The following is a 17,094-nucleotide window of genomic DNA, read 5'->3' as shown; positions in this document are numbered from 1 at the left end:
TATGTTTCAAATAGAAGGTAACAATACAGAGGCAACCCACTGTCACACAGGTTTTATCTTGCTCTTTTCTGACAAAGTAACAAAAGGTAGGGTGGTAAATGACCTGAAAGGCCCTGATTAGAACTATTGATTTTTCTCACAGAATTTTAAGCCTGATCTCAAACTCATTTGTCACACAATAATTGGTTATAATGAACAGCACAAGTCAATCTCTCTGACCTTGAACTCGTGCACTCTCTTCAGAATCAAAATGTTGCCAAACGCAGTGTTGGAATATTAATGGTATATAGAGAATGCCTTTAATATTCCAGCCCTGGGCCCCTCTGAAAGTACTACACACCATCAAATAACCTTTCTAAAGATTCTTCAACTCTGGCAGAACAGGTTCTTATGAAAAGCTGTATAAAAATGGACAAGAGTCAGGGAAATGCAGATTCTCATCATCCTGGAAAAGAAATCAAATGGCTCTTGCAATAAAATCACATATATTTTTCAAAATTAGGAAGTATACTTTTCCATTATATTATTTCTCTCTTCTTAACCATTTGAAATACTAAGTGAGACTTATGGAGAATGCTTACAAATGGTAATGAGTACAACATTCCACTCAAGATGTATTAATCATTGCTAACAACAGCCTCTCCAAGTAATGATACCTTTGCATGCTGGTAAATTAAAGTATAAAGAGCGTTAAAATATTTCTCAAAAACTGGGAATCTGTGATTAAACTTTATGTATCTTGCAGTAAGTGGGTGCAAACTGTTTTTGACACAACTGCCATATTTTTAACATGTGACCCAAATGTGGAACTTGAAGGTTTGTTTTTTTAACATTAAAACCAGAATCCCCCCCAACCCAAGAAAACATCCAGCAGAACAGATTCAGCCATAATGTTGGTTCATGGATGTGAAAACCAAGCAGAGTCAGATTTGCACTCACAGCACCCAGATGCACAAATCCTGGATGCTTGTTTCCTTCAGCTGTAGTTGCTTCTTCCCTGAGCAGGGATTATTCTCACAGTTACCAAAACCCAGCTCATTGTCTCAAATTAGAAGTCCAATTACAAGCATCTAATTAGCAGTCTAATCAGAAACGTAAACAAAGGCTAAATAAGACTAACCAAATTGCATTTTTACAATTTGTATTTATTTTTTAAGTATGGGTTGTAGTTTATGGATGAGTTCTTTGCATGAGAATGCTACATCTACCCAGAAGTTCTTATCTTTATCTATACTTTGTGGAACATGATGGTGGTGATTAATAATCACTGTGACAACTAAATTAGAGCTCTGTGTTGATAGATGGCACAGAAACATACTTTTAACAGGAGGAAGCCCAAATATTTCATCTTGTATCGACAACTGGAGATGCTGGATTGTAGCAAAAAAAAAATAAAATATGACCCATATGAAATACAGAAAAATATTAAGACACTTAAGAATAGTTTGCAAAAGATGAGAAAACATGTAAGCTCCAGCTAGCAGGAGGATGTGCTGTTATGCAGATCCTGATGCAATTAATAAAGTTTTCAGTCATTTTCACAGACACTGAGTATCACAATTACCACAATTGTTCAGAGGGAAAACTTCTTTCATTTAATGTATTAGTTTATTCACCTGCTTTGCCTTAGATCATAATATTCTACAATTTATCTAAACAAGCCTGATGGATGTCATGAGCCAATACCAAGCTGACTTTTGGAAGCAGGCCTGTAATTTTTTTTTCCCTTTTTATGTTCAGAACACTGCAGCCTGAGTCTTCAGGAGACCATCACTTCTAGCAGTGCCCTTCACTATGAGGGATTTGCCTGCTCATTGTTTTCACCTAACAAGTTCTGAAGGGCTTGAGAGATGCAGATCACGATGTGGTAGGCTCAGAACACCAACTCAAAGGTTACACATAGCAGCACAGAGACGTGTGCTTTGCAGCACACTCAAATGAGTCCTGCCAGCAGACAAGGAATGAACATCCCGAGGGACTCTGACTAATGCATCCCTGCAACAGCCCTTGGACAGATACACTGATTCCAAACTATGCCAGAATTACACACAGAAAGGTGACTGACAAACTTTATTACCAACACACATGAAGTTTAAAGAATGCTTAGTAGAGTATTCAGGCAACTTTATCTCAAACAATCTGAAACGTTCCTTTCCTTTCTGGAACTTAACTCAGGAAATTAGTAATGATCCTAGGAAGTCAATCTCTTCTTAAAGGTTAAGATCAAGCATCAAGCTGCTTATATGGCAACTGCAGACCAGTCTGTTAACAGGCTAGAGGTAGACCTAAATCCTTCAAAAGCAAGTTACTACTACAGCTAAATTCTAAACAAAATACCCTTGCAGCTAGAGGAAGGGAATATCAAGGTGTGTGATGATTAACAAAATATCTCCATTAGAAGTCACGTTTAACTTTAGTTGTACAATGGTCCAACAGTACAGACTGAGGACAGCAAACTCCTTATCATGATGCAAATGGGCAGTTAAACCCCTTTCTGCTCAGCTTTAAGAGCACCTTATATACACCATCCTAGAGAGTGGGGGTATATATGTGATGTACAGCACATATAAATGACCTATAGTGTGTCATAAGGACATTCAGCATATGGAACAGGCAAGACAGGGTCAAGATGAACACAGGACACAATGCCTACTGCTGATGATTTCCATCCCATTAGTTTAGTAAGCCCAGTATAGATTTCTCCAACAAATAATAGCACTGTCAAGGAAAAAGGGAAAAAGGCAAGGCAAGCAAGCACTTTGCCTACAAAATCAACTGGGAGAAAGTACACATCCTTCAAAGTTCAAACCAGTATTATTTTCACATCCTGTGTCTGGAAGAAACATTGTCTGTAGGTGAAAAAGCAGAAAAACATGGAGCAGCCTTTTCCCTAGATAAACTATTAAGCTTCACATGTTTTGGGTAGAAAACTCCCCAACATGAAGAAATGGTACATTGTACATGTACATGGCTTCTCCTTTTACAGGAGGCTGCAGAGTACAAAAGGCCAGACATGCACTTGGTTTTGTGAAGGGGCTTTTTTCTGCTTTTTTGTTTTCTTTTCCCTTTTTGTCTTTTTTAAAGTGGAAATTCTCATCCATCTTTGAACAGTTTTAACACAATGCATTTCACTAAGGTTTGAAGGAAGAGCCTTAGCTGTAGGTTCTTCTTCTGCCTTAAGGTCCAAGGCAGTTTTGATGGAAAGCATCAAAAGAAAATGTTACAGGTGCTTTCCTGAAGCTAGCTGAAAAGCACCAACAAGAGAACCAGCAGTCCCACATCCTTCTTCTGGGGAACCTAGAACAGCACTGTTGACCTTAGGAAAAGACAGCAAGGACACTCGAAATCAAAGGATTAAACTTCCTACTGAAATTTAAGTCCTAGTACCAGTAACTTGCTTTTTATGTGATGAATTAAAAAGAAACAAAGAAACCTATGCCTTTTCAGAGGTCTGCAGGATTAACTGCCAATTAACAGAACTAAATGCTGAGTCATAAGAACCAGACACCATGAGTGTTCTGGTTGGCTCCCAAGGAACAAAAAAGGAATCATGCAACCAGGATGACTTAATGTGTCTCAGTAAAATGGGTGCAAGAACAGAACAATCAAATTTGATCTGTGGCATAAACACAAATCTATTCAGCAGATTTGTCTTTATTTTTTTAAGCTGTAACATTAAAAACGTAAGAGGTTAGAATAAATTGTCTAAAAATTCACGCCAATTCTTTGCAAAAGGTGCAGCCAGATTCAAATTGGATCATTTGGCTGTTTGTGTTCAAAGACACAAAATATGTGAATTAAAGGGTACCTACATATACACACTTCACATTTCACACTGCTGATAGTATCAGCCCCTGAACCTGAGGAAGGTATGAGACGTTGTACAACTTGGACAAAAAGGGAGAGAGTAAAGATTACTCCAAGAAGCACAATGCCCTCTCGTAATTTCCAACTGCAAACAAAAACTGTGATAAGACTCTTCTAAGCACAAGACAGGAGACATTATTACAAAAATTTGGAAGACAAGTTATTTAAACTGGAGAAAATTCTAGTTTAGACATCTACAATTTTTCACATAGTTCATTTCCAAAAAGAAGAAAATATTCAGATACATTTGATCCAGTAATTTAATGCAATAACTCTTTTCCATATTGCAAGCATTGTTAGAAAAGACAGCAACAAAATCCAACAACTTAAATTCACAATTTACTGGATTTGGACGAATGGTTTTCTTTCAGTACATCAAGGACATTATCCCCAATATAAGTACTAACATCAGTACACCAATGACTATGCAGTGCTCTACTAATTTCCCTCTTGCTCTGAGCTCAATATTCATTTCTCCTACAGACACATCATCTTTCTCCATTCTCCCTCTTCTTTAAACTCAAAAATGCTTAATACTGCCTTAATTCCTCTTATCCTAAGCTGACTTCAACAGGAACAGAATTAGGCCCACATCATCCAGCCTTTCCTATTTCAATGACAAAATGATGTTTCAGACTGAGGATATACAGTTTAAATCCTGAGGAGTAAAAGCTATTCTGAATAGGCATTTAAGGTCAGTATTTTGCAGCCTCACAGGAGCACAAGAATTCCATTAATATACAGTTTTTAATCATCTAGTCACTCACATTGCAAACCTTTCAAATATCTATATTTAGGGTGAGAAAAACCTCTGACAACCAATATTGCTATTTTTTTGGTGCTTCCTGAATGATAGGCCACTCATAAATACAGCCACTGACTCTTTAGGAAGAAAGATGCAAAGAAAAGTCTTAATTTTCCAGTTGAAGACACTTGCAAAATAACCTGCCCAATTCAGTTATATCCCATACAGCTAGAAAAGGTGACAGAACTTAACTCTTTCTCATTGTCATTAAAAGCAAAAGAACAGGATAAAGTCAGCTAATTACAAGAAAAACACACAAAAAAGACTGCAAAACATTACAAAATGCCTAAGGAGAGATATGTAATAACCCACAATACAAAAACAGTGAACAGTATTATTTAATGCTTGTAAATGAACATTTTTAGTGCAGTAGTCCCATCTGTAAGAGTGAATAAGCAGTAGCAGTGAGTAAGATCACTGCAGTGGCACAGCAGAAATGGGATAACTGCTACTACACTGTTTGCAGCACCAGGCTCTGTTCCAGGTGTGTTTTGGAAGGAGAAGGTTCTGTGTGCACACAGTCACACTCTCTAAATGCTTGCCAAATTTATCTACAAGGGCTTTACTAGGAGACTTCATTTTTTCCAAGGCAACCTTGGGTTTTTATCCTGTTTTGCAAAAACTTGCATAAAACAGGTATCTGATTTTTTTTCAATCAGCTTTGACTGACAAATAAAGTTTTATTTGTAATACACCAAGAATTCACATAGGTAAGATTAGTTGGTTTGATAACCACAGGCTAGAGTATGTTTAAAATGTAAAATGGAGACAAGATGACTGCTTTGGGGTTGTTTGCTTAGTTTACTAATTTAATTTTTTAAATACTTAAAATATTATTTTATTTTTCTAAATACTGCCAGAGATATTCAGAACTAATGCCTTAATTATCATATGACTACACTACAGAATAACTTTAAGACATTTTAGGTGGGAGGCCTGTGGCTGGTTTTTCAAGACTTACCTTACTAATTGCCTGAAAGACAAGGCTTCTCTATGAGAAACTGCATTTTCTGGGACTGAGATTATTCCAAGAGACTGAATTGAGGGGAAAAAGATTACTTAAATATTTTTTCCAAAAAGTGAAAATTGAAAGCTAAAAAAAAGGATTTTTTTTCATTTCCATTAAAAAGCAAGTGCAAGAGGTCAAACACTGATATCTTTGGGTTTCTTTTGTGCCTCATTTGTGGAAATTAGCTATGACCATCCCTAATTCAAGAACAAGATGAAAAGCTAATCATGAGCAGCTTAAAAGGTTGACAGCATTGTCACAATTAAAGCTTTCAGTGGCTGTTGAAGAAAACCTGGTCCTTGAGACAAGATTCATGGTTAACTGTAACTATAAAGCTTTACAGTTCTTCACAGAATAGCCTGATAAAGCACACAGGGTGCATTTAGCCATCATGCTCAGGATAAAGAGCACCATCAGTCCAATCCTACCCAATCTCTCAGAGTAACAGAGCTCATGGAGAGTCTTCTCTAGCTTCCAGGAGATCTGTGCAGGGAAATGGTCATCAGTTCACATGACATGATCCAGTGGAGCTGAAAACACTGGCATTTGATTTTTTCAACTGTGCAGCATACCAGCAGAGCAAACAGCATCACTTTCTCCAAAATGGAAAACTTAAAAGCATCTCCTCTTTTCCCTTACATAAAAAGCTTTCATAAAAAAGAGATTTTCTTTTTCAAGAGCAAGAAACACCACGGACAGCACAGTTATGATCTCCTGCATGAATGCTCCAGGCCTAGTAGAGACTGAACAGCCTAAAGGAAAACAGCATGAGGAAGACAGTTCTCCAAATAGCCTTCATTTTTCCTTTGAGCCATACAGCATCATATAAAATGACAAAGAAGAGGCTTTCAGACTTCGAAGAATATGATCACCTGAAAATAAATTATAATTCCCAAAGATAAAAATAAGGAAAATGAGCATTTCAGAGACTTGTATCACTAATCACCTTTACTCAAATTCTACCTTCTCTCCTAGCAGAAATGACTCCTCTTCCTGCAAAACAAATTCACCACAGCCTTGCCAACCTTCCAGACCTTTTATGTCAAGGAAGATTATTTCTGCTGTTGCAATAAACAAGCGCAATTCAGAAGGGAGGCCTCTAGTGGCACCAAAAAATATCTGGTGGATAATACATTAGGCATGCTTTCAGTTCATAAATTAAACTAGAAAAGTTTTTTAAAGGCAGGAGCTTTGTTTCTTGTTTGGTTTTTGGTCTTTTGTTTAAGGAAAAAAAAATAATTCCCTTACCTCTGGTTCAGATTTTCCTTCTGACTTGGTCTGGCCCACTGGAGTGATTGCTTTAGCTTTCATCTCAGGCCTTCCCTGGGAGTTGCCACCACCAGGGACAGACTTGGTGGCAGACACGGTGCTGGTAATGGGTTTGACCTGAGCGGCTGGGGTGGAGTTGCGCCGGTTGTTGCTCATCTCCATGGCGTGGGACGGGGCTATCGGCAACTCGCGCAAGTTGCTGTTCCTGGGAGCGCTCGACTGGAGCTGCTGATTCGAACGCTTGACAATATTCTGGGATGGGGTACTCTGGAAAGCAGAAAGGAAATAAACTGCTGACTTCCACCGCAAATTAGGCTGACTTAGTTTTGGTTTCACGTTTTCCTGATTTAGTTCAGTTTGGTGAAACAAGCTTTGTGAAGAGGCGAAGTATTTTTAATGTTGAGAAAAAATACAGAAATGAGAACATTTTAATAACCTTTTTTTCTAATTAAAAGCAAAATTTAATTTCACTTGTTTAACACCATTCTTAGAAACTGGATTCACTGTGTGTTTCCTTTCTTAATCAAAGCAATTATGCTAAACCATAGTTATACTTTCTTGAGCACTGCTTCAGGCTGTTGTGCTACCCAACCTACCAAGTAGCAGAATATGTTGCACTAGAGGAAACTCACAAGACAGGAGAGGCATTATCTGAACCAAAAATCTGATCAGCAGTGGTACACATAGGCCTTCAAATCAAAAGACTGTCACAGAACTGGGGTCCCACACAATCAGAGACTACTAACAGTTGTAAAGCCTTATAAAGCAAACCTATCTTTCATAACCCCTTCACTGCTACTCCTTGGGAAACTGCAACATCTCCTATTGGACCCAAATCAAAAAGAACACTGAAGACTGGAGGAGAAAAGAAAGATAGATATGGTAATTTTCAATGCAGATTATAAGATTGAGGCAGAAAATGAGCAAGAAATGGTAAAAATAGGGGAAAGAGCAGGAAGGAATAAATAGAACTGAAAACCCACACTGGTGAGTTTTGAAACCTGTGCTTACATGCCTGCTACTCATGCAGGACACTGAGGTACGTGGTACTTACATGCCTTGGCTTCATTGGACCCTGTCGTGGCTGACACTGCATCCTGTTGTTATTTGGCTGCTGCTGTGTGGCTTGCATGTGAGGCCTGAACTGTGGTTGGTTCATGGGCATCAGGGGCTGTGGGGGCCCTTGGAGATGGTGATGCTGCTGCTGCTGCTGGTGATGATGCTGCTGAGGCTGCTGGTGATGGTGCTGCTGAGGCTGAGGTTGTGGCTGAGGCTGTAATGGAGGATGCATGGGACCCTTCACATGAAAAAAAAATACTTTAGCTTCAAGGTAATAAACTCCTGAAAAGTAGCTCCAGCCTCCCAAGACCTTAGAACTGTAAGTAGCTATGAACCAGGTTAAACTAAAACCATACAGAGCAATACACAGACCAACAGAAGCAGTGTTGCTCCACACTTAAACCTGTATAAGACAACAGCTGAAGTAAAAACAAGACGAGTTTAAGGGTTCCTAGTGACGTTTATCCCAGCTCTCCGCACATCCCCAAAGCGCCCGGGCGGAGGCGCTGCCGGCCCGCGCTGCCCCGGCCCCGAGCGCCACTGCAGCGGCTCCATCCATCCGTGCCAGCACAGCGGCACCACGGGACATCCCGCTCGGCACTCAGCGCTAGCACAGCACATCCCGCTCGGCACTCACAGCGCTACCACAGCACATCCCGCTCGGCACTCACAGTGCCATTACAGGACATCCCGCTCGGCACTCACAGCACTACCACAGCACATCCTGCTCGGCACTCACAGTGCCATTACAGGACATCCCGCTCGGCACTCACAGCACTACCACAGCACATCCCGCTCGGCACTCACAGCACTACCACAGCACATCCCGCTCGGCTCCTGCCCGGCCCGTACCTGCATGCTGGGCTGCGTGTGCGGGGACAGGAAGGGCTGTCCCGGCGCCTGCAGGAACTGCTGCCGCGGGGGGATGAAGGGCCGCGGGGTGGCAGAGCCCGGCTGGTTGAAGTGCAGGATCCCCACCGGGCCCTGGGGCTGCATGCTGGGCCGCACCGGCCGGTCCCGGGGGTACACCGGCTGCTGGCCCTGCTGGCTGAAGGCGGGCCCGGGCGGGCTGAACGGCATGGGGCTCTGTGCGGGAACGGGGTGGGCGCTGTTCAGGAGCGGGGGCGGCGGTGGCGGCGGGGGGCTGCGCTGCTCGAACAGGGGATGACCTGGGAACCTCGGATCTGTGGGAATGAGAGAACTGATCAAATGACAATCTCCCCGGGACACAAACGCATTTTGGAAATAAAGCTCTAGTCTGTTTTGGAAAGTAACCTGAAATTTGCAGAATGCAAAACTGTATAGGATGTTTTAATTATAAGAGCTACCCTCAAGGTTACGTTTCTCTTGCTTCTGTCACTTGTGTATAGAAGGAATTGATCCTTCCTTGAAAGACCAGCACAACTGGTACTGTGCTGGAATCAGCAATACCTTTTGGAAAATCTACTTTAATAAAATCAATGAAGGATTCCAGTGATTATAGTTTAAACCACAGAAGACTCATAACGCATTGACACCATTTGCTGACCAGGTATTCAGCACATTTTTACATATTGTACACGTGTAAAATATTTGCAAAATATCATATATATATACATGGCATCTATATGGTATAAATATAAATATGCACTTAATCTCTCTTTTGTTTGCTAGGCTGTATCATTTCATCTAACTTCAACAAATTTCTTACACACAGTCCTGGCAGTTTAAAGAGTTACAAGACGAAACCCAACTGTATGGAGAGTACTTGTTATCCAAAATAACAACTTCACCACAACAATCACTTAGATATTAATTATTTTTGTGTCTACCTAAATATCTGGATTCATGGCAGTTACAGAAGACATAAAAAAGAAGGTAAGTATCCATATCAAAAGAAGTAAAAAATACACTACTAGACGACCAGAACCTTCTGGCATGTACCAGCCTGGCTACATCAAATGGGATCTCCCAGCCGTCAGGTTCTTCTGAAAACTTTCACGTTGGGGGATACACAGTTACAGTGCAGAGTCACTTTACAAAGCTGGATGTTAACTGCTAATAGCATTGAAATGCTCACCTGCCAAGAAGAAAGGATCCCTGTCCTGAGGAGGTGGAGGAGGGAGGGGTGGAGGTGGTGGGGGTGGCCCTCTCCACTGGTCCTGGATTGGCAGCCTCGGGGCTTGGGAGAAGTTGGTAGGAACTGGTCCGGGCGCATGCTGCTGGAAGTCTGGAGGGCCCTATTTCATAAGACAAAATTAAAATTAAGGCTACCATACAGAAACTTAAGTACTGTCTGCTATAACTTTTTTCCCTTAAAAATACAATTACTGTATGAATTATCTCCTATCACCTGTACAAAGTGACAGCCCTTACTGAGTCATTCCTTCACAATGGAAGATATATTAAAGCCCAGTACAGTATCTTGAAATGAATTCACAATGTTTAATAATCACTAGCACCACAGGAATGCCATTTCTTCTCAAGCTTATTGAAATCCATGCAATTATTGACCTTTTTTCCCATTAATCCAAAAAAATCTGAATGTCTACTTTAGAAGACATTCTGACATTTATCTTCATAAACCGTACTATTCTTCATCAATTTAGCACATTGTAAGCTACGGAAAGGAGCAGTTTTACCAAAAAAAAAAAAAAAAAAAAAAAAAAAAAAAAAGGGGGGAGGACAGAAAGACAGACAATTTATGGCATCCAGAAAATTAAAGAAATCATCTTTCTAAAAGAATTAAGAGGAGAGTAGCATTTCTGTCTATTCACAGTTTAGCATCTGAAGCATTACAAGAGTACAAAATTTTCTTTCCTGCAGTACGGCATTGGATTTTTTTCTTTTTTTAATGCCTTTGCATATTGCAGAAAGCAGTATGTTAATTCAAAAGCAGAACTCTGCAGAAGACACATCTAATTGAGTAATTCACACTAGAATTTTTCTTTTTAATATCAGAAGTTGAAAACACATTGGCAACCTCTGATATACAGAGTAAGCTTTGCTTTGCATAAATGATATTCTCAACCATTTCATTATTGAGTAAATCAAGTAATGAAAATAATCTGTGAACATCCTTGCTTTCCTCTTTATAAAGATTGTGAAATCAGTGGCAGGATCTGTTCTGTCTACATGTGATGCTCACCTTGAAGGTTAAAACTTGCATTGCTGAAGACAAGCTTTTCAAGACAGACTCCAGACCAAATCTCCCTGCTAGACTGAAGTATCACCATCAGGAAAGGGCCAAACAACTAAGCTGCAGTAGCTTATCTTTTATCTCTGGAGATGCCCTCATCAAGGGTATGCACAGTCTCATCCTATCATATTTGTAATACATGAAGACTGGAATTTTAGGATAAGAATTTCTCACACAGCAACAACAGCCCTGGTGCATACTCACTACCAAGGCAGCACAAGACAGAGTTGCTTTACAGCTTTCTACCAGCACAATACAACTGAGACTGGCAAGGCCCAAGTAAGTAAATGAGAGGCACCAAGGATCAGATCCATTATTAAATCTGTGGCCTTCCTCAAACACCTGAATGGGGATGTGTGAGATACTAAGACTTGCTATTTGGGACCAAGACTGTGACTGCTTATTTTATGTCATTATACAGCCATCAACTGTAAATACATTATCACTCCTAGAGATTAAAGGGTCTATATCCCTTGCCAATGCTTCCAGTCAGTCTCCTGTCATTGAGTGAAAAGACATTATATCACACCCAAGCATGATAGTCCTCATAACATACAGTGTTTATAGGAGGAGCTCTACACTTCTACAAATGAACAGTTGAAACACATTATTCCTGCCATCTTGGAACTGACTACTGCCTTTGAATTTCACAGTCTGTCTGCAAACAACAGCAGTTGGAGCAATAGAGAGTTGTTTGAGATGGAAGAAGTGAAATTTATTTGTTCCATAAAGACCTTTTCAGGTTTAGCTGAACAAGGATGTTCAACGGCATTGCCCTTCCCTCATGTTGAGCAGGACAGCACCGGCTGCCTGCCAAAAGATCAACTGAACACAAACCTTGAGGGTCCTGACCCTTCACTCCCAAACACATCTCCAGCATCACTGCACACAGGAGCTGCCAGAGCTACTTGAACTAAGGTTAGATGTACTCCCTCATTTCAGAAGTCTTGGTGATAAAAGCCTATTTCTCAAAGTATTGCTCTTACAGCAATCCCAGAGAATACAGCCCTTCCACATGCTACACATCCTTGAGGAAGGCACCCAGCAAACTCATTTTTAGCTATTTAGCCATTAGTTTACCAGTGGATAATGCATAAGGTCATTGCAACAGGAGCATGGGAGAACTCAGTTCAACAGGGCAGTTGCATACAAGATGGTTTTAATATTGCATCTGATTTACAGCACGTAGTCACACGCTCATCTTGCATCTTGGGTCTCAACAACCTTTTCTTCCCCATTTTCAGAGAGCTTAACTCTGAAGCTCTCAAATTCCTCATATTTTTCCCTAGACATACGCCTACACTTATCTTAGTCATTTGTAAAATAGCCAGCAAAAAACAAATTACGTGGAAACTTACTGAAACCTGGACTAATAAATCTTAAGTGTCATGTATCTGCCACCCGAGCTGAAGAACTGGCAGCAGCAATGATCTGTCTGGGCTTGGTTCCAAGCACCAAATGGCAGTGCAGTGATCACAGTCTCCTCTACCTGCTTCTTCCAAACTCCATGTATTCTGCCCTGCTCAGATCCTTACCAGTCTCTCCCCTCACTCCCAATCTTCAGTTTTAATGCTGGAATAAAAGGCAACAGGCTTAGGCTACAAAATAAGCAGTCATCTCTGCTTTTCAACCACATTTGTAACCTGGTCTCATGCATCTTCCTCAGTATTAATTTCCTGCCCAATTTGCCTTTTTGTTCTCCTGGTCCTGGAGTGGTCTTTCACTCCTTCAGACACATTCTCTCACTCCCATCATGTCTTTCCCTCTATCCACTCACTGGTTCCTAATCCCAGCATGGATCCAGCTTCCAGACTCCAAGCTGGTGGTCTTCTGTTGTGGCAGCTGGTCAAGAGCTCCTACTTGCCCCACTCTGCCCCTGTTTTCCTTGCCTGTACACTTACACTCAGGTCACCTCCCCTCCTCTTCCTGCCAGGGAAGCAGCAGGCACAGGTTGAAAAAAATCCAGTATGTTTGCTTTAAATAAACAATTCTTTGTACCAGCCTTCCCTCTCCTGCCAACCTGTACCCTCATTATTATGCCCAGATTTATCTCCTCCTAAGGCAGCCCTGAATTGCAAATGCATGGAAAGTCCTGTTGAATTTCACACAGCCCTTACATACTGAAACATCCTCAGTTGCAGCCAAACTCAATTTTCTTCCTTGGAAACTGAGCAATAATAAAACATTTCTAAATAACTCACTTGGGCACAAGAGTATTTTTCCACTGCTTCAGTCTTGCAATGAAAGTATTTGGAAAATTTCAACCAAAAGGATTCAAAATGAGGCCACCACAACATCTTGGTTTAGAACACTGAAGTCTATTAGTATTACACACACTGAGAGCAGCTGTATGCTCCCCATCATAAAGAAATAAATCTTATGAAATAAGCTTTAGGTAAGTTTTAGAACTGAGTAATACAAGGTCAGTTTAGGTCTAAAAAACCTCACACTTTCAAAAAAACTGATATTATAGTTTATTTACCCGCCCCCCCCCCCCCCAAAAAAAAATACACGAAGCAATAACTAGCAAGACATTTTCCTGTTAAAAATAGTAGCAGTGTTGATTTCAAACTCCCTGTGATCTTCTGTACCAAAGGTGTCCATCCATCTTAAGAAGTAAAACATTTGGTGTGCTCTAAATATCTGCATGGGTTTAACACAAAGTAACAGGTATCCAACTGTTATCCAAAAGTTGGTGTCAAAAAATTCCAACAAATGCTCACTAAGATACATTAAAGAATTTTTTTTCTTTAGTTAGTAGTATATGTCATATAAGTACATGCTGCTACACAAGTTTGGGTAAGAATAACTCTTAGAACAGTCCAAGAAAGAGCAAGAAGGTGATATCTGAAGTTTGGAACTCTTCCTATTGGTCTCTCTTTTTTCCATCCCTAGTAGTTAAGAACTCTGGGGTTTTTTTCCACTTTTTAAAATTCCAGATTCACTAACAAATACCTACTTATTTGATTGCTGAGCAGATTTTAACTCTATGTATATGACATTTTGAAAAACTACTAAATTATGACTGATCACATTTCTTGGCTGATAACCAAAGGCCAATCATGCAAAATTAATTGCAAAGACATTTGTTATTTGCTGAAAAACGAATTATCAATGTTTGCTTCTAAAAAAGAAAAATGAGCTTGATTCTTCTCTTTTTTGCAGTCATGACAGACTGACCTCCACTTCCTTCTTAAACCAGTTTTGCTTCTATATCCCTAAAGATAAAAAACTTCTACCCTAAATAACAGTAAAACAGGGAGGGGGAAGCTTGTATTTTCATATCTTACATTGCTGAGATTTTTCTTCTGCAAAAGCTTCCAGGATAATTCCAATAGGAATTCAGTTGTGTGATTAATTCACATCACACACTATATGTGAAACTAAAACTTCAATGTTCAACTTCTTCCAGACACACATGAACTTCTTTTAAAAAAGAAGATACATAAACTGTAATGGGAATTTTTCTAAATTGTGAGGACTTTGTCTATTATTCTCAAATGACATTACTTTTTTCCTAACTCAGTTTAAATACAACCATACTACCACTTCAACCTTTACTTATGTCAACTTCTAATTGCCTTAAAACCAGTACAAAGTAATATAACAGCTCTCCATTGCCTAAAGTTTTTGAGGGTGGGCTTGTTTTTTTCTGATGGGGGTTTTTATTTTTCACTTAACAGTAGTCAAACTACAATTTCAGTAGAGGATTATTTTACCACAAACGTCAAACTCTACATTCAGCAAGTATTTGTTGTTAATAACCCCCAAGTGCCCTTTGGTATTTGGTAGAAAAGACCACTCAGAGCTATTTAACTTCAAAAATTAATGAAGAGCAGGTGCAAAAGCCAGGTTTCATAATGGTCTGGTTTTGATAAAATGAGCATACTGTAACATAGATGCATAATAAATCTTTATATGCACAGTAGTTACTCCCATTTTTCATGGTTTTGCTATCCGGACAGTTTTAAATTACACCCAACTATTCAGTACACACATCAGCTAAGAGTCCCTGCAAAAAACATTTTAACTGTTACTTCACCATCATTAAATCTTTCAGGAAACTTCCTTCCTCAGTGTTCAGAACACCTATTTTTAAGCTAACAGGTTCCAATCTAACAAAAGAAAATTGCAAATTCACACTATGAGCCACAGCTCCCAGGTTTTACATCTCACTCCAACATTGGGGTCAACTCTAACAGTAAGGGAAAGGACAAAAATTTATGTGCCTTCCCAGTGAGATTCCACAAGGCTGGTTCACATCCATACAGAAATGGTTACCATGACAGCTGCCAAATGTCCATAAGAACGACCCAGTAGATGTCTGTATCTTTTCCTGTTTTGAAGGAAAGGTCTGAACTCCATAATTTAATCTATCCTCATGAAATTTTATTTTGAAAACTCAAGAAGAAAAAAAGGTGGTGTGTAAGAATACAACACCTGAGGTGTAGAGGGAAATTACATTGGAAATTTGATTCTGTGTTGATCTCTTAAGAGAACACAATCACAGACATTTGAGAAGTACTTCAAAGGAGAAGGTAACACCACAGTGAAGTGCTACTGACAGGCATTCTGTTTTAAACCTTTGATTTTGTGATGTTTACTCTTACAAAAAGATGTACCCACTCTTCCTCCCACACACACCATAATTTACTGCACTTCAGACTGACATATTTATACAACTCTGAATAACTGCAGGTTGTACAATTTCCCCTTTCACTAATTTCAATTATTCGGTATAGCTAAGGCATAACCTCCACCTTATCAATCACTTTTGGAAAAAAAAAAAAGCCATGCAAACTTGTGTCTACAATTCATTAGAGTTGTGAATAGCTCATTGAACATGACTTTCACACACTCATGCAATCCCACCTTCTGAAAGAACACGCGATAAGGTTACTTTAATCCTTTCAAAGAACTGCACTATTCTGCCTTCCTTTTATCCCTTTAAATATCCTTCCTAGTTAAGAAATTAACATTTTCTCTCATACAATTCTTACACAAATTGTACTTTTACTTTTCTGCATCTCTTGTTAATTACATGATGTTATCTCCAATAATCTATTCATGAAGCACAGATAACTTTGGTTACCAATAAAAGGGAAAACTTAGCATAAATTGCTTAGCACAAAGTTAATCTTATAAAGCAAGGAATAAAGAGGATCTAACAGCTATTATATGATTTATCAGCTTCTCTAAAAGGGTCACTCCACTTTTTTCATGAGACTAATTAAATACCTTAACAATGTCATTGAAACTTCATGAATCTTTCAATAAAATACACCCTGCCTGTACAACATGTTTTCATTTATTAATCTCACTTAAAATGCAAAGAGCTAGGAGAACCCCATCGACAGTTAAGCAGGGCCACTCAGTTAATTCTTCTTATATGGTTTAAATGCAAAGAATAATGACCACTATAACCTATGACAATTAAAACTATAGCCATCTGTCACAAGATGTTAATCCTCTTATTTCAGCAGCCCCCAGACTTTTCAAAAAGCTTTCCTAAACTACCTATCTTCTGTGCAAGGAACTGACTTTTCATCCTCTAGTGTAGGAAACCCAGCTCATATATGTTGGATATGGTTCAAAAATTTACAACTAGAAATATGCATAGTATCTTGCACAAAACATGGGTCTTCAAGTTTCACTGTATATTCTTTTTGTTTGCACAGCATATAAAAAAAGGAATGCCTAACGGAAATTTTTTATTTTAAAATTAATTATGATATTTTAAAACACAGTGTCAATGATTCACTCTTGTTCCTCTGATGTCTATGACAATCACTTAAGTCCATCAAGGTGAACTAAACCTAGCAAGCACCATGGTTTTCTCAAAAGATTTAGGATAAGCTCACCTAATATAAAAGACACCTTGCATTCGTGTTAATCATGGACAGAAAA

The 17,094-nt window shown here is 39.3% G+C and overlaps 1 protein-coding gene across 5 annotated transcripts in view; it reads right to left on the bottom strand.

Moving 5' to 3' along the window:
• The window catches only part of RBM33 (RNA binding motif protein 33), a 101,143-nt gene that overhangs the window by 34,158 nt on the left and 49,891 nt on the right, over positions 1-17,094 (bottom strand). For all 5 annotated transcript variants that reach the window (XM_033068502.2, XM_033068589.2, XM_033068763.2 and 2 more), the window contains exons 11-14: positions 10,069-10,228; positions 8,862-9,193; positions 8,005-8,247; positions 6,930-7,217 (exon numbers count right to left, since the gene is read on the bottom strand). In XM_033068502.2, coding sequence (XP_032924393.1) covers positions 6,930-7,217; positions 8,005-8,247; positions 8,862-9,193; positions 10,069-10,228 — 1,023 coding nt within the window. The remainder of the gene's footprint in view (positions 1-6,929; positions 7,218-8,004; positions 8,248-8,861; positions 9,194-10,068; positions 10,229-17,094) is intronic.

The sequence above is a fragment of the Catharus ustulatus genome, chromosome 1 (assembly GCF_009819885.2).
Source record: "Catharus ustulatus isolate bCatUst1 chromosome 1, bCatUst1.pri.v2, whole genome shotgun sequence".
Taxonomy (NCBI): domain Eukaryota; kingdom Metazoa; phylum Chordata; class Aves; order Passeriformes; family Turdidae; genus Catharus; species Catharus ustulatus.
The sequence above is the reverse complement of the archived record's forward strand: the minus strand, read 5'-3'. Positions and strand labels throughout refer to the sequence as shown.